The sequence below is a fragment of the Ordospora colligata genome, assembly GCF_000803265.1.
Source record: "Ordospora colligata OC4 chromosome Unknown contig_04, whole genome shotgun sequence".
Lineage (NCBI taxonomy): Eukaryota > Fungi > Microsporidia > Ordosporidae > Ordospora > Ordospora colligata.
This window is the reverse complement of record NW_014575404.1, coordinates 209,971-224,865: the sequence shown is the minus strand read 5'-3', so window position 1 is coordinate 224,865 and position 14,895 is coordinate 209,971. Positions and strand designations below refer to the sequence as shown.

At 37.8% G+C, this 14,895-nt stretch overlaps 13 protein-coding genes across 13 annotated transcripts; 6 read left to right on the top strand and 7 right to left on the bottom strand.

Moving 5' to 3' along the window:
- Positions 1–9: 9 nt before the first annotated feature.
- M896_041800 (uncharacterized protein) lies at positions 10–846 on the bottom strand (the record flags this gene model as incomplete). The annotated part of the gene is made up of 1 exon (XM_014708538.1): positions 10–846. One exon carries the CDS (start codon positions 844–846, stop codon positions 10–12), a length of 837 nt encoding a protein of 278 aa, XP_014564024.1.
- A 23-nt stretch (positions 847–869) lies between these two features.
- M896_041790 (uncharacterized protein) lies at positions 870–1,592 on the bottom strand (the record flags this gene model as incomplete). The annotated part of the gene is made up of 1 exon (XM_014708537.1): positions 870–1,592. The coding sequence occupies one exon, from the start codon at positions 1,590–1,592 to the stop codon at positions 870–872; it is 723 nt and encodes a 240-aa protein (XP_014564023.1).
- Positions 1,593–1,765: 173 nt separating this feature from the next.
- On the bottom strand, positions 1,766–2,521 carry M896_041780 (uncharacterized protein; the record flags this gene model as incomplete). The annotated part of the gene is made up of 1 exon (XM_014708536.1): positions 1,766–2,521. The coding sequence occupies one exon, from the start codon at positions 2,519–2,521 to the stop codon at positions 1,766–1,768; it is 756 nt and encodes a 251-aa protein (XP_014564022.1).
- A 94-nt stretch (positions 2,522–2,615) lies between these two features.
- Positions 2,616–3,035, bottom strand: M896_041770 (ribosomal protein L32; the record flags this gene model as incomplete). Its single annotated transcript, XM_014708535.1, has 1 exon — positions 2,616–3,035. One exon carries the CDS (start codon positions 3,033–3,035, stop codon positions 2,616–2,618), a length of 420 nt encoding a protein of 139 aa, XP_014564021.1.
- Positions 3,036–3,218: 183 nt separating this feature from the next.
- On the top strand, positions 3,219–4,172 carry M896_041760 (putative RNA-binding protein; the record flags this gene model as incomplete). The annotated part of the gene is made up of 1 exon (XM_014708534.1): positions 3,219–4,172. The coding sequence occupies one exon, from the start codon at positions 3,219–3,221 to the stop codon at positions 4,170–4,172; it is 954 nt and encodes a 317-aa protein (XP_014564020.1).
- Positions 4,173–4,525: 353 nt separating this feature from the next.
- On the top strand, positions 4,526–7,192 carry M896_041750 (superfamily II RNA helicase; the record flags this gene model as incomplete). Its single annotated transcript, XM_014708533.1, has 1 exon — positions 4,526–7,192. One exon carries the CDS (start codon positions 4,526–4,528, stop codon positions 7,190–7,192), a length of 2,667 nt encoding a protein of 888 aa, XP_014564019.1.
- Positions 7,193–7,271: 79 nt separating this feature from the next.
- Positions 7,272–8,114, bottom strand: M896_041740 (lysophospholipid acyltransferase; the record flags this gene model as incomplete). Its single annotated transcript, XM_014708532.1, has 1 exon — positions 7,272–8,114. The coding sequence occupies one exon, from the start codon at positions 8,112–8,114 to the stop codon at positions 7,272–7,274; it is 843 nt and encodes a 280-aa protein (XP_014564018.1).
- A 79-nt stretch (positions 8,115–8,193) lies between these two features.
- Positions 8,194–8,877, top strand: M896_041730 (uncharacterized protein; the record flags this gene model as incomplete). Its single annotated transcript, XM_014708531.1, has 1 exon — positions 8,194–8,877. One exon carries the CDS (start codon positions 8,194–8,196, stop codon positions 8,875–8,877), a length of 684 nt encoding a protein of 227 aa, XP_014564017.1.
- A 130-nt stretch (positions 8,878–9,007) lies between these two features.
- On the top strand, positions 9,008–10,882 carry M896_041720 (nuclear protein export factor; the record flags this gene model as incomplete). Its single annotated transcript, XM_014708530.1, has 1 exon — positions 9,008–10,882. One exon carries the CDS (start codon positions 9,008–9,010, stop codon positions 10,880–10,882), a length of 1,875 nt encoding a protein of 624 aa, XP_014564016.1.
- Positions 10,883–10,985: 103 nt separating this feature from the next.
- On the bottom strand, positions 10,986–12,074 carry M896_041710 (WD40 domain-containing protein; the record flags this gene model as incomplete). Its single annotated transcript, XM_014708529.1, has 1 exon — positions 10,986–12,074. The coding sequence occupies one exon, from the start codon at positions 12,072–12,074 to the stop codon at positions 10,986–10,988; it is 1,089 nt and encodes a 362-aa protein (XP_014564015.1).
- Positions 12,075–12,225: 151 nt separating this feature from the next.
- Positions 12,226–12,942, top strand: M896_041700 (uncharacterized protein; the record flags this gene model as incomplete). The annotated part of the gene is made up of 1 exon (XM_014708528.1): positions 12,226–12,942. The coding sequence occupies one exon, from the start codon at positions 12,226–12,228 to the stop codon at positions 12,940–12,942; it is 717 nt and encodes a 238-aa protein (XP_014564014.1).
- A 213-nt stretch (positions 12,943–13,155) lies between these two features.
- M896_041690 (uncharacterized protein) lies at positions 13,156–14,154 on the top strand (the record flags this gene model as incomplete). Its single annotated transcript, XM_014708527.1, has 1 exon — positions 13,156–14,154. The coding sequence occupies one exon, from the start codon at positions 13,156–13,158 to the stop codon at positions 14,152–14,154; it is 999 nt and encodes a 332-aa protein (XP_014564013.1).
- A 100-nt stretch (positions 14,155–14,254) lies between these two features.
- On the bottom strand, positions 14,255–14,848 carry M896_041680 (thymidylate kinase; the record flags this gene model as incomplete). Its single annotated transcript, XM_014708526.1, has 1 exon — positions 14,255–14,848. One exon carries the CDS (start codon positions 14,846–14,848, stop codon positions 14,255–14,257), a length of 594 nt encoding a protein of 197 aa, XP_014564012.1.
- Between the last annotated feature and the right edge of the window lie 47 nt (positions 14,849–14,895).

Here is a 14,895-nt window from a genome sequence, read left to right as displayed (position 1 = left end):
GCAGTTTATCTATATCTCAAGCTCAGGAAACATAAAATTCGTAAATGTTATGAGCCTTGGTCGCTTCTTTACATCACATGCTTCATCCTTTATTTGTCTTATGACGTTCCTTATCCCCTTCACAGATTCACTTAGAATATCAAGTTCAAACAGATACGGCTGGAATTCATCAAATGTAATCCTGGATGTCCACTCCAACTCTTTCACAAATGATTCCGCTCGTGCCATTGAATATGCCATGGGATGCAGTCTCATAATCCACAGCACTGTCCAAAGAATCTTGTGGCAATCTGCAGATCCAACTAACAACGAAATACTACACAACTTCTTGATTACTGCCTTGACTGTCGTCAGAGTTGAGGATTTGTCTTCAAGCACCATCATCAACAGCATCAGTCTCTTTTCTATGCGGTGTCCTATCGTTACTGGATTCATACAGAACAGCAGGTTCTTAAAAAACTCATCAAACTCAAATCCAAACTCCTTTTTCATGACAAAAACCAGCTCTGCAATGTCAAAGCAGAAAAGACATCCAGGCACAAAGTATCGCTCTATCGATGGGTATATGTTTCTTGGATCTCGCATGAAAAATACAAGATCCGGAAGAAGAAGCACAAATTTCTCCCTATCTGGTTCATCAATCATGTTGAATGCATCAACAATCATTTCATCAAGTTTACATTCCAAATCTAAGTCGGCACTGAACTTATTGGCACATTCAACAATACAATTCAAGGCCTCCATAACCAAACTAGACGCATTCCAATGCTTGCTTTCAAGAGCATGCTTCAATTGCTCAACTTCTCGACCCAAACACTTTAGCTCTTTATCTCCACGAGCCATCATGGGTGCTATAATCCATAAACGATTTAATCTCTTCCTCTTTCTACTTCCTTCCCAAAACGACTCACAAACGATCCAAACATCTTGCTGCTTAATAAAAACAATCTAAATACACTTCGATCAATTCTCAAATCAGACTTACAGATATAAGAAGATAGCAGCAACACTTCCTCTCCTCTAACTGGCATTAGATTCAAATCAGTTTGTTTATATTCTCTAAATTCCTTTGCTGCCTCTCTTGCATCGGCTACTTTGCATTGCACAACCCTTGAAATGAAAACAATATGCTTCTGATCGGCATACTTCAAGGTTCTGTACATGTCCAAAATCATCTCCAGTGGAATGTCTCCTGCTCGTTCAATACAAAACACATAAACATCATCCACTGAAACCTTATTATTTGCCTTGGTAATCAGTAAGTTTATTTCCTTCCCAAATCTTTCATTGAATGTCATATTTATGCTTGATAACGGAATAAACACACCGAATGATAAAACCAAATCACCGCTGACCAATGCCTTCGGACAGAAAAAACATTTAAAAAGACTCATAAATGCTCCAAACACTTTTGCTTGGGCCATAACCATCGCTACCTGTTCATCCATACATGTATTATAGTCAATTACTTCGTAATCAATCTGTTCATCAGACAATTCATCGTTTGACTCTTCATCATGACTATGAGATGACATATTGCATTCTTCAGATTCACATGCTCTATCATTAGGTAAATCGATGTCCGATTTCATAAAGGGCTTTACAATACACAACGTATTTTATGAAACTCACTTCAAATTCATTGAATAAGCCATTCCTGGCAACACATCGATTACTTCTACTATCCATAGCAATCACATGATCAGGTAGCCCTAAGATAAGTGCTTTATTATCCAGTTTCATCATCACTACTAATATCATGATTTCATTCATAAACCACATTTCCATCTGTATCAATCACTTTGAGATTTTGAATCTTGTAAAGTACAGACCCAACACAGGTTGCATCAACAATTGTTTCATCTGCACTAAAAATATGATCAATTCTATTACTTATTCTAAACACATGATATGAATCATTTGTAATAACTACAAGCTCATCATTTCCCTTGCATAAACACTTTACAATGCTCTGCTCTTTTGAAAATACAAACTCGTCCTTCACAGCATAAGTTTCATTAAGCAGCACAACACGGCATTTACTAACTGATATCACACTATGATCGATACATATCAACGATTCTATCGGCTCATGTAAAAATACATACTTCATTATTTTTCCATCAAGTTCACTAACACGTATCCTACCGTATTTGTCACTCAGTAGAATGTTCTGGTTGTGTATTGTCATTCCAGTCATATAAGAAATTATTCCAAGGAAATAACTGCACGTGCCATTTTCAATCCTATACACATCTCCAAACCTATCTGCTACATAAACCGCTTCATCTTTCTCCTGCAGACAGAATATATTTCGCTTCAACTTCGCAATCTTTCTCAATTCCATATTATCTAGAGCATAAAAATTCTTCTCTCTATCAGTCAGATACTTTCCACACAAAAAAGATACAGAGAATGGAATCTCAATCTGTCTCACCGTTTTTGTTGCCACATCTATGCGCATAAGCGCATCTTTTATATATAAAACAACTTCATCTCCTTCAGTAGACAGCAAACCCATACTTACAAAGGATAAGCATTTCTTATAATAATTCAGGCAACTTAAAACTTTTACTGTATTAGTCTCATCCATCAAAAATACATTCGGCAAATATTTATTCCTCAAATGATGACACAAGGCGTGCATTTGCATTGATTATGCAGATTCCAAGCTCCTTTGCCTTGTTGACAATCGCAATTCTCTTCTTTGCGCCAACAGCATGTGCAATCTCTCCGCAATAGAACCTATTCAGCGATGCCAAAGGCGTAAGATCGTTGACATTAAATATCCTAACCTTCCTGAGTCCATTTGGAAGAAGAAAGCGAACCTCATCTGGCTTCTTGTACTTAATGCCAGGCATCTCCTTCTCTCCCTTCATTCTCAGCCTGACCTTGCTATCAATACCGTGTGGTCTTCTCCACGATGGCTTTATCCTCTTGTATTTATCCGAATGGTGTCTTGAAAACACTTTCTTCTTGCTGTATGCATTCTTTATCTCAACCAGCGGATTTGGGCTCAGAAACTCCTCAGACATCGTGTTACAGGGTAAATTTTTTCCGTGTTTTATGCTGTGCCTGTGGGATGCAGATACTGAGATTCAGCATAGAAGCATGGATATGGGCATGGTTATTGCATTACTGGCGTTACTTGTATTATTTGTATTGTACATTTGGATTGATTTGTTGAGAGCTGTGGATATTTAGCCCATCCGAAGATTATGGCAAACAGTGCAAAGCAGTCCAGAAACAAATATATCGATAGATCGAAGCCACACATACGAAAATCAAGTAATGTGGATACCAAGCTAGCATACGTAAGTGGATCAAAACACGGAAAGTGTGATGATGGTAAATACCAACGGCAGAACGGTAATGACAGAAAGAGAGACATTGGAATGCATAGTGATGAAACTAAACGATTAAGAACAGGTAATGGAAGCGACAGTGCAAGACTGAAAATATTCAAGATGGAGTTTGATGAACAAATGTGCTCAATCAAGTTGGAATGTGCAGGAACATTGGAAAGAGTGAAAGAGCTGTTTAGTAATCCCAAAGCAATAACTGTAATTGAAAGAGGATATCTATTGGAGTATCCGAGTAAAGAGCATGCGCTTGTTGACATGAAGACCAACAGACGACCTTCAGGAAAGAAAAGTGAATTGGTTGAGGAATACATGAACACCAAATTCATTCTAATGAACTTGTCATATAAAGAAACGGAGGAAACGATTTCTGAGAAGTTCAGCAAGTATGGCAAGATTGAGAAGATTAGCATAAAGAAGAACAAGTACAATATATCCACAGGAAAGGCTATTATAATATTTAAGAACAAAGCAGTTATCAGGGATGAGGTGGTGATGAACAGTAAGCCTATATATATTGAAAGAGTTAAAGCGCCTGTGCAAAACAAAAAGAGACTTTTTCTTGGTGGCCTTACAAAAAAGCACTCGATTGTTGATATTAGAACGATTCTTGCTGGTGCAGGATGCAAGCCAGTAGATATTGTTGTTCCGTACGGAGATAACAAGAAGAACAAGGGATACGGGTTTATTGAGTATAGAGACGAGAAGGAAGCAAATGTGTTTGTAAGAAAGTTCAGTTCTATCAAATCCATGCTTGGGCCTGAATGCTATTTTGAGTATTCGAATGAAAAAAAGCTTTTGAAGAAGTGAAGTAGGTTTGGAAATACTAATGGAAGATTTTGAAGATACAAGATAAGATGTTTGAAAATTCTAAATTAAATGTTTGAATATATGAGAGAAAGTCTTTGAAAATACCAATGGAAAGCGTCTGAGGATAAACACAAAATATCTTTGAAAATTCTAGACAAAACCTTTAAAACAATAAATAAATATATGAGAGTGGAATTGATGTGTTTGGATTACTGATTACAAGACATGCTTATAATAAATTACTAATATTTATGTATAATATACAAAATGCATGTTTATCTTGCTTTTATGCGGCTTTTCATGTTTGTTTGATTGTAAGTGAATAGGAGATGATTGTTTATATGATTTGGCCCATGGACAATGAAAATACAAACAAAAGTGAGGTAAATGCAGAGAGTGGAATAACGAATGTGCAGCGCACTGAAAAGAAGCATTGTGTAATGACGAATCAGGGATGGATCCCTGATGATTACAAGAACTATGTTAACGAAAGTATTCTGAATGTAAACTTTGAAACAGATGCTTTTCAGAAGCAGGCATTCTATTTCTTGAGCAGAGGGATGTCGGTGTTTGTGTCTGCACACACAAGCTCCGGAAAGACACTTGTTGCGGAGTATGCGATCTCGCTATCTCAATTTCATGGCACACGAACGATTTATACGTCTCCAATCAAGGCACTAAGCAACCAGAAGTACCATGACTTTAAGATGAAGTACAAGGACGTTGGGATTGTAACTGGGGACGTGCAGGTGAATCCTTCTGCAAAGTGCCTTGTGATGACTACTGAGATCCTGAGGAACATGGTGTACAGGAACGGAGATTTACTTAGAGATACTGAGTTTGTTGTATTTGATGAGGTGCATTACATAAATGACAGCGATCGTGGAGTAGTGTGGGAGGAATGCATAATTATGCTTCCAAAGCACATAAGTCTGATTATGCTGAGTGCGACGATCCCAAATGGACTTGAATTCAGTGAGTGGGTTGGCAGAACACAGAGCAGGACTATATATGTGATATCTACAAACAAACGAGCAGTTCCTCTGGAGCATGTACTTTATAGTGATTGGAATGTTTATGCAATTGAAGATGAGACGGAGAAGAAAAGAGCATCGAATTTCAAGGAGGGACCAATGCCTTTAAGCAAAAAGGCAAAGATACAAGCAAGATTCAAGATATGTGATGTAGCAAACTTTATCATGAAGAAGCGTTTGGTGCCAGCGATATTTTTCTGCTTTTCTAAAAAAAAGTGTGAGGAATATGCAGAGATTCTTGGACCATTGAACTTGAATGATGAGCAGAGCAAGGGACATGTGCGAGCATTTTTAAACGAAGCTATCAAGTGTCTTTCTGCAGAAGATAGATGCCTACCTCAGGTTGTAAGCATGACATCAATGGTGATGAATGGAATAGCGGTCCATCACGGATCTTTGCTTCCGTTTGTAAAAGAATGTGTTGAGCTGTTGTTTTCAATGAATCTGGTGAAAATATTACTGGCCACAGAAACTTTTGCAATGGGTGTGAACATGCCTGCTAAGTGCTGTGTATTTCTATCTCTGAGTAAGATTGATAATGGAACTTTTAGATATCTTTCGTCTGGAGAATATATCCAGATGAGTGGACGTGCAGGGAGGCGAGGTATGGACGCTGTGGGTACTGTGATGATTGCGGATCCAAAGCTACCGAATATTGAAGTGATTAGAAGGATTATCAAGGGATGTCCACTCAGCCTGTCAAGTCAATTCAAGTTGAGCTTTGGATTGATATTATTGTCATTGAGATCTAATGTTAAAGTTGAAGAGTTGATGAGAAGAAGCTATGGAGAGCACAGAAACCAGAAGAACTATGACAAGGACATGAATAGACTACGGGAATTGGAAGCAGAGGATGAAGTGTGTGTTAAGTGTGGCGATATGATGGAGTATCTCTGCGCTATTGAAGAAATATGCAGTAAGAACTGGAAGTTGATTTGCAAGTCTCCTATTTTGTGTAAGGGGACTAAGCTGTTGTTGAAAGACAATTCTACATGTGTAGTAAATAGTGTGAATGAAACTACTGTAACCGTGGATAGATGTGAGGAAGTGGAAGAATATAGAGAGAATATTGAGCATGGACTGAGTGAAGGGGTTACTAAGCATGAGCCAAATGGTTCTGCTGGCTCTATAGGGATGCTTTTGTATCCTATAAGCATTAGAAGGCCTTTGAACAAAAATAAGGTGAATGTGTCTGAAATATTTTGTGTTCTAAAAGATGGGAGATCATTTTGGAATTATGGATTGACAAATGTGACAGATGTGTTGGAAGTAAAGCGGCTTAGTGAGGTTTGTGCTAGCCTGGAAGGTAGGCATGATGGATGTGAAAAGATGAAGCAGCACTATACAGAAGCAATCACGAAGATGAGTAATAGAAGAGAAGCAGAGGCAATAAGAACCAGATATAACATTTCTAGTCTTCATATGATTGATGAATATAACAAACGCATGGAGTTTTTAGCAAAGAGAGGATTTGTGGATGGAACAATTACATTGAAGGGAAAGGCTGCTGCAGAAATCCGCACAGTTAACGAGGTGCTTGTAGTTGAGATGATATTTTCAAATGAGTTTGAATTCATGGATGGAAAGAAGATCATATCGTTGATGTCTTCGATGGTGTATGAGGAAGCATTGGAAAGCCCAGAAGAAGAGACCTTGTATAATGAAACAAAGATGATAGAGAATTACTTTTTCGAGATGTCTAAAGAGATGAGCGATCTTGGGATTCCTCCGTTTGCAGCCTTGAACTTTTCATTGGTGGATGCCGTTCATGAGTGGTGCTGTGGGTCATCGCTCTCAAAAATAGTGTCGAAGTATGGAGTGCCTGAAGGCTCGTTTGTAAGGCTTATATTGAGGCTTGAAGAGTGCTGTAGAGAGTTGATAAGTGTAGCAGTGATGATAGGTGATAAGGATCTTGAAAAAAAGATTGAGGATGCATCTAAATCCATGAAGCGCGATGTGATATTTTTACCAAGCCTGTACCTATGATAAACACATTAGGGTTTATGGATCGATCAACCATTTGGCTGCTTTACTATTGAATTGATGATTAAAGTATCAAGATAGTTTATTTGCTCTTCAATGTTTTCCATTCAGTTATTAATGCATCTTTTCGTTCAAAGGCCTTGTATAGGAATGATTCGTAATCTGAGATCTGATTTATTGGAACTATTCTTATGTTGTATTTGAAGTGTCCAGTAACGTCGCAGAGTAAGAATTTCCAGAGTGGTGGGACCTCGCCTTCTGAATATGAAAATGTGATGTCTGCAATCTCTGATATTCTTGAGCCTCTGAGTTGCTCACATATGAGCTTGAATCCCTTGTATCTTGGGAAAAGAACATTATTCATCCTTGGAACGTTGTTTTTGTCTGAATATTCCCAGCTGATTGCTTGGGCCTGCTTCTTGAACCTTGAGCCTTCGGGATACAGAATAAACCAGATTGGAATATCATTGGCCTTGAAGAACTCAAAATACCGAATGATTCGTTTTCGATCCTTCTCGAAGCATCGCTTAAGAACTAAAAATCCCACGGATACCATCCCTTGATACAGCACTGGAAATACTTTCAATCCCTCCTTGATCGTATATTTTGAATGTGCAATCATATTATTCATCTTGGCTATCTCATTTATTAGCATGAAGTCAACTGATCCTAAATGATTGCTAATTACAAAATAATTTTTGTTGTCTAAAATGTTGTTTCCTTCAACTCTGCATGATATGTTGAACAGGATGCTTGTGATCGACCATGTCAGGTACGTGAATAATGTTGATATACGAACGACCAGCTTTCTGTTAAACAAGCTGATTGGATATACAATGATGAAAACTGGTATTCCCATAATAAATACAGGAATTATGCAGAGTGCAACAAGCCATTTCAAGAATATTCTCTGTATTTTTTGCATTCAGCAGGGTTTTGGATTGAGTTTGTTTGTAAATCATGGTATCGACAGAAAGTGATTGTGTTGTATGATGGCCCTTAGCATGGATTTGAAGTCTGGCTCAGATGGAAAAGTAGATTTCAAGGACTTGGATGCTTTGTTTGAGATATTACAGAATGAGCGATGCTTCAAGATACAAATAATAACTCTTGAATCATACGATGTTTTTGAAGAAGCGCTTGCGGACAGACATGTTAAGTATGTACGACAGTTCAGTTCCAACCTAAAGCCCTGCTCTCTTCCAGTGCTTATTCTGGCTGACAGTGATGATTATGATATTCCTGAGAATGGAAGATACATTCTGCTGAGTAATAAGCGCCACAGGGAGTTTGTGCAGATTGTGTTGCGCCCCACTATTGAAGAGAAACTTGCGGTTGTTGGATATAAATATGTTGTTTATGCGCATAAATTAAAGAGCATCACCGCGCTTAGACGAATTACCTGTAAGAAGCAACTTGCATACGAAGATTTTTTTTCAAGAGGATTAAATTATTTTGAAAGCATAATCATGCTTGTTGTGAAACGTAAGAGTAGGTTTGTAGACATTCTAAACGGTGTAAATGAAATTGATGCAAGTTTATGCAATGGATTTGTACTGAAGATGAAATTGAACGACTTGATTAAGAAAATGTATGTGACAAGGAAAGGAGACAGCTACAAGGTGAACGTGAGTGATGAGGTTTTGAGATGTATGTGGCGCAGAGCTGGACTTTCGGAGTTTGTGTGAGGAATAAAGTGATTGTAGTTGATTGAGTGTTGGGTGCCGGTAGATCATGATAATTGATTTTAGTTCATTGTATGTTGAATATCAATAGAACATGATAGTTGAGTGTAAGTATCTGTATCCCTTGTTTGCTATGGATGACTTGAATGCAAGATATAATGGCTTGATTGAGGCAAGGAAAAATGTTCGCAATCACAGTGGATCTGATGGAAGGTGCATGACCTTTTGCCCGGAGGTTGAGGGTTTAGAACGGACACTCAAGAATGATGTATCAGCATATGAAAATGAAGTTATGGTGAAGAAGCATCGTAAACCAATACCTGGATCTGGAAGAGAGCATATTGACGATATAAGGCCTATGAATGTATTGTGTAATGTTGTTGATCACCTTATTAAACTAAGCATGCGAAATCAAAGTATACAGATGTATAAGTTTGTGGACAACAGATTCAAGGCTGTTTTAAGCGATCTTAGGTTTCAGAAAGGAAGCTGTGCAGGTGTAGCAAGTGTGGTTGAGAAGATTGTACGTATATATACTGTTTTCCGGTACATCTTGTATAATCATCCACATTTTGATAGAGACATGAATATTAGCCAGATGAAGCGAATATTGGGAGATCTTCTGAAGTATTACGACCAAGATGATACTGTCAGTGACGAAGATTTGTGGAGAAGAGAACAATACCGTTGTTACTACATGCTTGTGAATTTGGATTCTAAGTGTTTTCCAGTAATGAATAGGCATGTACATGGGCCAATGATGAATGTGTGCAGCGATGTGATGGTGAAGTATAGACAAGGCAACATCTATGGGTTTTTGAAGGAGATTAGAAGATTGGATTTTCTTGGATTCTGCATAGCACAAGGGTTTACAGGAACACTCAGAATGAGGTGTGCAGATGGTTTTAAGAAGGTATTGGTTGAGAAGCTGAGTGTTGAGGCGATGAGAGATTTTTTTGAGCTTGAGCAGGATGAGATGATAGAAATGATGAGATTGAATGGAATTGTTGTGAAAGCAGGAATAGTTGATTTTGAGAGCAAAGGTGTGAATGAAGATTCAAAGTCTTCTATGGTATTTAAGAAGCTTTTGACGCATGTAAGGCATCCTGAATGTTTTATGCCGTTAGAATGTGCTGAATATGAAATATTCAGGTATGCATTGCGTAAGATCGTGTACAGAAGGATAGAAAGATTGACATGTGTGCAAGAAGTGAGTAATGGAATGAAATATTCAATGAATGACAGTGATAATGATTTGAATACACATGACATACATGAAATTATGCTAGAAGAAGCACAAACAAAATATGTTATTAAGAATGAAAGATCAATAGGCAATCTGGATGGAGAACGAACGGATATGCACATACAAAAGGAAGTTATAAGAAGTGTTTGTATGGAAATTCTTGATGAGTTTGTGAATGCAAGCGTGATTAGGTTTGTGAGCGAAACTATACGTAAGAGACTTTTACAAGGATATTTTTTAGAATGGCAAAGGAAAGCATTTGCACAAAGTAAATGCAGTGATATGCTATTGGTTGTTCTTGATAGAAGGATTTTATCTGTGACATTCAAAGACAAGCTTTACAAATCCATACTAAGAACGTTTATGCCTAAATTTATGTATGCAGATGAAGTAAGTGTTGATGAAGTGCTTGGACACAGGTTGTGCGTGTTTTCAGCACCTCAATGTATACATGCACAAATATATGATAAGTATCGCATGGGGAACATAATTGTCGATACGCCGCATAATCTTAGCAAAAGAACGGATGAGATATATGCGAGAATGATAAGTAGCAGTAGAGTGATTAAGGGAAGATTAGCAAATATTGTTGAGAGCATGTGCAAGAGCAAGGCGATAGAGGTGATTATTGAGCTGGCTAGCAATGATAAGAATGATGATATGATCGAGGAGAATCTGTCCTTGATTTCAAATGACAAGCCATTAATAGACTGTGATGTATATTATGAAGAGGATGAGATGGACCATTTGTTTTGTGTATAAAAATACCTGGTTGATTTTGATTAAATTTATATTATAAAGACTTCATATGTGACTGAAAACAACTGCCATGAGATGTAAATAGCACATTGGAGACCACAGATAGTCATCTGAAAGGAAGACTGTCTCTTCTTGGTACTGGCTTTTCTACACTGAATAGTTTCCAGAACTTCAGGTTTTCATCTGCAGATGCAGAAGCGAGCTCTGATCCATCAGGGCTTGGAGCAACGTGAAGGACTCTTGAGCCATGCTTACCAAACGATGAGATCAGGCTCATGGTTGATGCTTTCCATATCCGTATGTCATTTTCACTGTATCCGTGTGAAGAGATGATTTCCTTGTATTTTGGAAGGTATGTGAGTGTGCATACTTGTGAGTGTGTGTCGATGCTTCTTTCAAGTTTGTTTTCTGTGACATCCCAGAATTTGATTGTCATGTCTTTTGTTCCTCCTCCAGATGTTAAGATGCCTGATCTCCATGGGCACCATGCCAGTGCCTTGACTGCAGATTTATGCCCTGAAAGAGTTTGCGAATTGTTATTTCCAAGCTGCCAGATACGTATTGTATTGTCGTTTCCTCCACTAGCCAAATACCTAAGGTCTGCACTCCATGCAAGTCCACAGATCTCTTGAGAATGCCCTCCTATTGCAGATACTTGTCCTGATCGTATGTCCATGTTGCAAAGCCTTCCGGCTTTATCTCCGCTACTAATTATATTTCCATTCCAGCTCAATGAGGAAATTCTTGCATTATGATTTTTTATGCTTTGCATGACTTTGTTGGTGCACATATCAATAAGATTCATCGATCCGTCTGAATTACCAATGCACAGCATATTTCCGCTGGTCTTCACAGACGAAACATAATCGCTCCCTGAATACATCTCAACCACACTCTTGTCGTGAACACTATATCCATACACTGCCTCTCCAAGCCCAATCACAACTATATTTGTAGTGCTCCAGTCTAGAAGGTTCAGATAGTAATCATCAAGCATTCCTGGCGCATCAAGGATGCGATGAGGAGATGTGTCAATGTGCCTGTTTTTTATTCTTGAGCTTCGAGGAAACGTGGATATCTTGGTACTTGCAAGGATGCTTGTGTGTATTCCAATTGTGTTTTTTGTGTATCTGTCTTCCTTCTGTGTGTGTTGTCGTCCTGCTGTCGTGAATATGTCGCTTAGATTTATATTCATTGCAAGGTCGTCAAGGGTGATCGATAAGTGCCTAAAGGATTAGCTTAGTTTATTAGTTGCTAGATGTAGAAACATTTTATTCTATAAGCGACAGGTGTATTTGAAATGTGATGCAAGCGCGTGTATGTAGCTGTAATTTTTACCCACGGAAATGAAGCCAAAGAAATCTGACGAAAGAAAGACTTTGCTGTCCGTTGTTAGCAATGATGAAGGAGAGCGAATTCAGAAGGAGATTTCGACCATAAGGGGAGATACAGTTAATGTCGAGGAGAATGTGAATCCGTTTGACTGTGTCGAGAAGATTGAAAGACTTATGAAAAAAAAGCGATGCGGATTATTTTTTTCTGTGACGAAGGAGAAAAGATTGGTTATTGGGAGGGTCTTTAATGATGAGATGATTGATATTATTGAATTTAGTATTGACAAGTACATGAGTGTTTCTGATTTTGAATGCGTGTCGCCGGAATTACACATGAAGTATTTTGTAGTTGTCCATAATATTGGCGATGTTCGACTTGAAAATCTTGTGGTGGACATGCTGAACATGAAGAGCAACAAAGTATGTCTTGAGAATATCAAGTATTGTTGGGTGTTTGCAAGGACTGAAACAGGATATGTGTTAAAGTATGTTAGGGTGATGAAAGATATGAGCACGGAGGATTGTGGACCGCTATTTGAGATGCAGTTGATACGAAGTCATCATTGTGATGAAGAGGTGTACAAGAAGGCACTGGACGAGCCTGGAAAGGGATTTAAGAACATTAAGAAGAATGTGTTCAATGACAAGATAGGTACGCTGCATATAAACAAGCAGGATCTCAGAGAGTTAAGGCTTAGAAAGGTAAAGGGATACAAGTGCAGTGATTGAGGGATATAATTAAAATATGATGAAGGATATGATGGCTGGGAGTGATTTTGGAGAACTTATTCATAATTAATAAAACACATTTGATTTTGATGTATGAATTCTGATAGATGATGATGATCTCCTTATATATACTGATATGTTTAAGTGGATATGAGTGCATTTGCATCTTATCTAATGGATTTCAGAATATGGCAGATTTTAAGACCCATTACAATGAATGGAAAGAACGGAATAGTGATTCAGATTGACGTTATGAAATCTGTAGAGATAGATCTAAAAAAGAAAACTAAGGAAAGCAAAAGGCCAAAGAGAATAGATGAATACGACTATAACGATCCATTTATAGAGCCATTTGAAGGAGAAACACAGGCTGTGATGGTTGAGTGTAATTTGAATGACTTTTTTGTTTATCGTGGAGAGTTACCTTACAGTGCAAAAAAGGTTCTAAGTGTATGGGAATCAAGATCATTACGAGAGCAGCTAAAGAATGATAAGAAGGACAAAAATGATAACGTGCAAATAGAAGCAACCAAAAAGAGTGATTTAAAACACAGCAATGAAGTTGTTAATAATATAAGTGATAAAGAGATAAAAAAACTAAATACAGCAGGTGAAAAAAAGTATAGAAGAAATGCCAAGACTGAAAAGCGAACTACTGAGTATATTTTAAGTCTTTTTAAACATAAAATTGATGAATATAAAAAAGAGCAGTCTGAAGATATTGAATTTGAGTCATTCATGTACATGCTGATGCTTAAATCGTTTGAGAAGGAACGGAGTATTGATATAGATGCAGCAAGTGTAAATGTGATAGATTCTGAGAACAGATGGAATGAATACATAAGCCTATACTTAGACAAGATTCGTGAGAGTGCTCATAAAATCATTAATGAAATACATACTGACATTCAGGATCCGAAATATTATCCAGAAACACCCTCTCAGTTCAAAGGGTTTGGAAACAAGAAGTTTCTGCACAATCTTTGCGAGTACCATCTATTGTTTGTGAAGATGGCGTTTATTGAAGATAGATCACAATTATTCAGTGTTGTGGTACAGAAAGCACACTTCAATATCCGAGACTTATTTGAAGACTCGTGCAAAAATGCAGGCCAAACACAATCATACATGATTAGATATATTTCTCATGACTTAGACGTGAAAAATATTTTTGATGATAAGGCAAATGAAAAGGAATCCGAGGATGAATGATACTTTATTACATCAATTCAACACACCTGTTTTACAAGTCCCAATGATTAAGAGTAAATCACACAACCATATGTATTCCACAAAAACAATTAATAAACATTTAGGCAATGCTATTTTTATTTACCATTATCGCATGCATTACTTTCTCTATGTTATCTTCAACAGCACATGTTCCATCAATAATCAAAACGTTTTTTTCTTTTTTAAGTAGAGATGCATAAAGTGAATAAACTTTCTTCTGAAACTTCATGTCATCATAAACTTCCTCTCCAAAGCCCTTTCGCTTGCATAGCTCATCAGTTGGCACATCTATGAAAACCGTCAAATCGGGCTTTGGAAGCAACTCCTCAGTCATTTCACACCATTGGAGATCTAGCCCTTTGGCTGCTGAATAGACCACGCCACTCATAGAATATCTGTCACACAGCACCACGTTTTCTTTTCTCAGCTGTTCAATCATTTCCTTGTGTTCATACCTGTCTGCACTGAATACCAAGTGTATTGTCTCATCCTCAAGTTTGATCTGTTTCCTCAGGTATCCATCAATTACCCTTCCAAGTGCTGTGGATCTGTTGGGAAACCCAATCTTCCTAATCACCATATCTTTCGACATCCTTTCATGCAATGCATTAACCATCGTTGTTTTTCCAGACCTATCCAGCCCTTCAAAAACAACAAAAATACCTTTCGTCATCGCACAAGGGGCTCCATACAATAGTAAATCATATCCTACTCCAATAC